At 42.9% G+C, this 5,139-nt stretch overlaps 1 protein-coding gene across 3 annotated transcripts; it reads left to right on the top strand.

Annotated features, from left to right (window-relative positions):
- Positions 1–301: 301 nt before the first annotated feature.
- LOC121755286 (wall-associated receptor kinase-like 14) lies at positions 302–5,139 on the top strand. Of its 3 annotated transcripts, none has more exons than XM_042150581.1 (3): positions 302–1,059; positions 3,522–3,596; positions 3,818–5,139. In XM_042150581.1, the coding sequence occupies exons 1-3, from the start codon at positions 327–329 to the stop codon at positions 4,978–4,980; spliced, it is 1,971 nt and encodes a 656-aa protein (XP_042006515.1). In that variant the 5' UTR covers positions 302–326; the 3' UTR covers positions 4,981–5,139. The 3 variants fall into 3 exon arrangements, with proteins under 3 accessions (XP_042006515.1, XP_042006516.1, XP_042006518.1); XM_042150582.1 differs by having other exon boundaries at positions 3,827–5,139; XM_042150584.1 differs by having other exon boundaries at positions 3,833–5,139.

Below are 5,139 nucleotides of genomic sequence, written 5' to 3' on the forward strand. Positions count from 1 at the left end.
GAAAACCAATCATATCCCATCATCATATCTACTTAATTTAATCTCCCCATTTTGTATCCTTAGAATCCACTCCAGTAGGAAAAAAGTCAAAATATCCAACTTTTTTTAATTTCAACACACTATTATAGAGTATTCATTTTTGTATCATCGACTAGTTAAACATATTAAAATTGTCAAACGGCAATATTAAACCCAAATAATAATAATAATAATAATAATAATAATAATAGAAACATGCCATTATATGCATTCAACCATAATAATACACATACACTATAATTAAACAACAACAACAACAAATCACATTAAACTTTGCCATCACAAAAATGAAACTAAAATCCTCAAATCGAATCCTATTCCACGCAGCTTCTCTTGTTCTATGCGCGGCCGCAGCCATGGCCGCGGCAGCGTGCAACCAAACCTGCGGCTGGAGGACCGTCCCCTTCCCGTTCGGCTTCTCCTCCAGCTGCGAAATCCAACTGAACTGCAGCCCCAATGGCACGGCCCTGGCCGCGGACTTCCCGGTCCTCTCCATCTCAAGCGACACCATCCTCGCGAGCCTCCCGGCCGTGTGCAACCGCCCCGTGGAGGCGCTGGGCCGCCTCTTCACCCGAAACTACACCCCGACGTTCCTGAACGCCTTGCTCCTCCAGAACTGCAGCGGCGGCCCGAACTCGTGCTTCATCCCCACCACGGAGGTGAGGGCCAACTTCGAGCTGCTCGACTGCGGCGGCCACGCCAACGACAGCATCCACTGCTACTCGCAGGCGGATAACTCCGGCCTCTTCATGGACTACGGCAAGCTGCGGAGGAGCGGCTGCACCTCGCTGTTTTCCGCGATTTCGATTGAATCGTTGGATATGAGTAATTTGTCTGTTTCCTTGGATGTGAGGATTGTGAGGTTGGGGTGGTGGCGGTTAGGGAGATGCGGCTGCTCCGATCATGCTAAATGCGAGGCTGTTTCGCCCCCGGGGAATGGGGAGGCCTCGGCGTATCGGTGCCGCTGCCTTGATGGGTTCGTCGGCGATGGTTTCAGGGATGGTATGGGCTGCCGGAGAGGTTAGTTATGATCATTCTTTATTTTATTTAGATTTTTTTTATTGATTGTCATCATAATTTATTCCATCGTAATCCTAAATAATGGATATTAACTGACGTGGAGTATAAAATTGGATTTTAATTTGTTTAGAATAATTAAGTTGTTAGTTATGGGAGTAGGTACTGGTCATGTGTTCAATTTTCAAAGCACGATTTTCATTAGTACACACATTTTCTTCCTACTTTCATAAAGATTATTGATATAGTGCAGTTACTTTATATGAAAGGTACCAGATTTTTTTTTAAATCCTATTTTCTAGTTTAAATAAGGTTTTTGATAATAGATTAAATCAGCATATATTTCTGTAAGATTACATGACTAGTTGTTCCGCTATTTGTATAGTAGTATAGTGTATCATTTTAAAAGATTTAAATATTAAATCACCAACATATACCTTCTCATAACACTGGTTATGTGTGAAATTTTTTTTTCAGAAATTAAGTGATTAGTAGAAATCGAATTAATAAACTATATCTATCTATCTTTGACCAGATGCTTCATTAACGAAACCCTAATTGACACATTGGGAACATTAAGTGACTTAACTAACACTCAACTTACTGCATTTTATATTTGTAAAATATAATCGCTGTTGTTGCTAGGTAGAAATGATTTTCATGTAACTTAGAAGATCCACTTCTATATAAGTTTCTAAGTTACACATCATTCCAATTTATCTATTTCTACAATACATATTTTTTAAATGTTACTATTATTGGAAAGAGATGATATGTGGATTCATTTTTTAGGCACTTATAGTGAAAATACAATTTCAATTTTAAGTTCTTTTTCATGTGGGAATTATTATATTGTCATACGTCATGCACTCTGCCCTCATACATAGGCATGCACTCACAAGCCAATAATTATTTTTAGCCACTGAGAAATGAAAAGCCATTGCCCATTGTACACCAATAAATAATTTTAGCCACTGAGAAATAAATAAATAACAAAAAGGCGTTTCTATTATACTTAAACCCTGTCGTATAAAATTTCTTGCGACTTAGAGCATCCACTACGCGTCCCGCGCGGCTCGCGTTCCGTCCCGGAGGGACGGTTCCGCCGCGGGACGCGTTGCAACCCTCGTCCCGTCCCGTCCCGTAGCCCGTCCCCAGCCCGTCCAGTAGCCCGCATCCGCGAGACAAGGGACGCGCCGGCCCGTCACGCGCCCGGACGACGTGGCGCGCCCTCGATGCATGCGTGACACCCACTCGCTGGCCCGCGAGTGGGCGTCGTCACGGATGACGCAATAATTCATTTTATTTAAAAAAAAATTAATTTTTTTTAAAAAAATCGAATTTAATAAATAAAAAAATCAAACGGTAATGTTACCGTTAATTTTTTATTTACTTTTTTTTAATTTTATTTATTTATTTACTCTATAAATAATCCTATTTCATACTCATTTCACACACAAACACACATCTATTCCTCTCAAATCCTCTCTATCACTCCAATTTCCATCTTAAATCAACTCAAACAAATGGATCATTTTGAGCAAATGCGTCAATTAATGGAATAATCACTTGAAGAAGATCGACGACGAGAGGCGGAGGAAGCCGCGCCACCCCCACGACGCTCCCGGAAGTACATCAATCGGAACCGGGAGGAAGCCGCCGCACGGTTAGTACGCGACTACTTCTGCGATAACCCGATTTGGGGAGATACCTACTTCCGAGAATGCTTTGGCGGCCCGGGAAGAGTTCTTCCGAGAAGGGTTCGACGCGGTCGGCTGTCCCAGCCACACGACGCTGCAGAAATGTACTGCAGCCATCCGTCAGCTTGCGACTGGACAAACGACCGACATATTCGACGAATACCTCCACATCCGGCCGAGTTTAAATTTAATTGGGTTGTAAAAAAAAATAAAAAATGAAATTGAATGAATAGTAATTAAGGGACGGAATAAGGGACGGTTAAGGGACGGAGCGTTGCAGGTTCCGTCCCTTAGTTAAGGGATGGAGGAAAAAAGGACAGTGGGGCCCTCAAATAGTGGTCAAATAGTAGTTAAGTGACGGTTTAAGGGACGGTATAGAGACAGCGTAGTGGATGGTCTTAGGGATAAAAAATGATTGCCATGAATAAATACAGGAGATATTGCGGGTTAAACCAATCCACTAGTCTAATGTGCCAACTTTCAAAAATTTTGTTTTGACATAAAATAATTAGTAGCACTAATTAAAAGTCTAAATAGCGTAATCATCAAATCCAAGAACTGCTATTCTTATTAATCATACCTAACAATATTGATTAATTTATTTGCTAGACCTGGACAAGAGATTCCTACAGCAAAGATGCTTCAAATTTAATTAGCATCTTCATGATTCTTATTTGCAAAAATACTTAGACTGTTTGTATTATTAATATTTTATTACATTTATTTTTATTTGATACATATAGTTTTGATGTGCTTTATAAACAGATCAAGAATGCAACCTTTCCAAATATCTATCTGGCGAATGCGGAGGAGCTACTAGAATACTTGTTCTAATAGGAGGTAAGAAAACACTTAATTTCCAAATGAGATTAAAAACATTTCACACCTTTTCCACTCTTAATTCCATGTTTTAAAAATTATTATAAAAATAAAATGTTTCAATACAAAATGACAAAACCTAGCAAAATCTAGTCATGTTTAAAAATTGTGTTCTTAAATAGGACATTTTTTTAGTTCTGCAAATGGGTGTTACGCATTCTCAAAATGTATCTGTTGCTAAGTTATTTCAGCAGCAGTAACGGTGACAGCGGCGGCAGCCATAACTTTGCGTTTCGTCGTAAAATTATCAAAAGTTCGGAGCAGAAGCCGACGCCACCGGAGCTTGAAACTGAAAGAAACAGCGTCCATAACCATTCCAATTTATCCCTACAAAGAAATGGAGAAGGCCACCAACTTCTTCTCCGACAAGAAAATGCTCGGCACCGGCGCCTACGGCACAGTCTACTCCGGCAAGCTGAGCAACGACAAATGGGTCGCCATCAAACGACTCAAACAAAGAGACCACGGCCAGGGAGATATCCAGCACGTGATAAACGAGATCAAACTCCTCTCCTCAGTAAAGCACCCGAACCTCGTCCAGCTCCTCGGCTGCTCCATCGAGCGCGAGGACATCCTGGTGTACGAGTTCATGCCCAACGGCACCCTCTCCCAGCACCTGCAGGGAGAGAAGGCCGGTGGGCTCCCCTGGCCGGTCCGTCTCAACATTGCTGCTGAGACGGCCCGCGCCCTGTCTTATCTGCACCACACGCTGCAGCCTCCTATCTATCACAGAGACGTCAAGACCAGTAACATCCTCCTCGACTATAATTTGTCTGCCAAGGTGGCGGACTTTGGTTTGTCGAGGCTTGGGATGTCTGAAGAGGCGTCCCACGTGTCCACGGCCCCCCAGGGGACGCCTGGGTACGTGGACCCGCAGTACCACCAGCATTTCCATTTGTCAGACAAGAGCGATGTGTACAGCTTCGGAGTGGTGCTGGTGGAGATCATGACGGCGATGAGGGTGGTGGATTTCAGCCGGCCGCCGGGGGAGATCAACCTGGCGGCGCTGGCGGTGGATCGGATCGGGCGGGGGTGTTTGGAGGAGATTGTGGACCCTTTTATACTGAAGTCCGGCGGCGGTGAAGGGACGCTTTGGTCGGTGAATAAGGTGGGTGAGCTGGCGTTTAGGTGCCTTGCGTTTGACAGGGATTTGAGGCCGACGATGATGGATGTTTTGGATGAGTTGGAGCAGATTGCGGCGGCGGGGAGTAAGTCTTCATCTAATTTGATGGTGAATGGCAGCTTGTGTAAGGTTAGCAGTAGCAAGAAGTCGTTGAAAATGCAGATGGATTTATCACCAATTGCTTCAGTTAGTGATGAGACTCCACCCTCGTCCAATAGCTAGCTAGTGTGCTCAACCAATGAGCTAAATCTAATTGATTAATTGGTATGTAAAATGTTTTAGACTTGTTGAAAAATCTTCACTAATGTGAGGAAGGGAGTTGGCCCAAACAAACTAAAAATAGTTTGAAAATATAATTAATACTTTCCTAGTCTCATTAAA

The sequence above is a fragment of the Salvia splendens genome, chromosome 11 (assembly GCF_004379255.2).
Source record: "Salvia splendens isolate huo1 chromosome 11, SspV2, whole genome shotgun sequence".
NCBI lineage: Eukaryota > Viridiplantae > Streptophyta > Magnoliopsida > Lamiales > Lamiaceae > Salvia > Salvia splendens.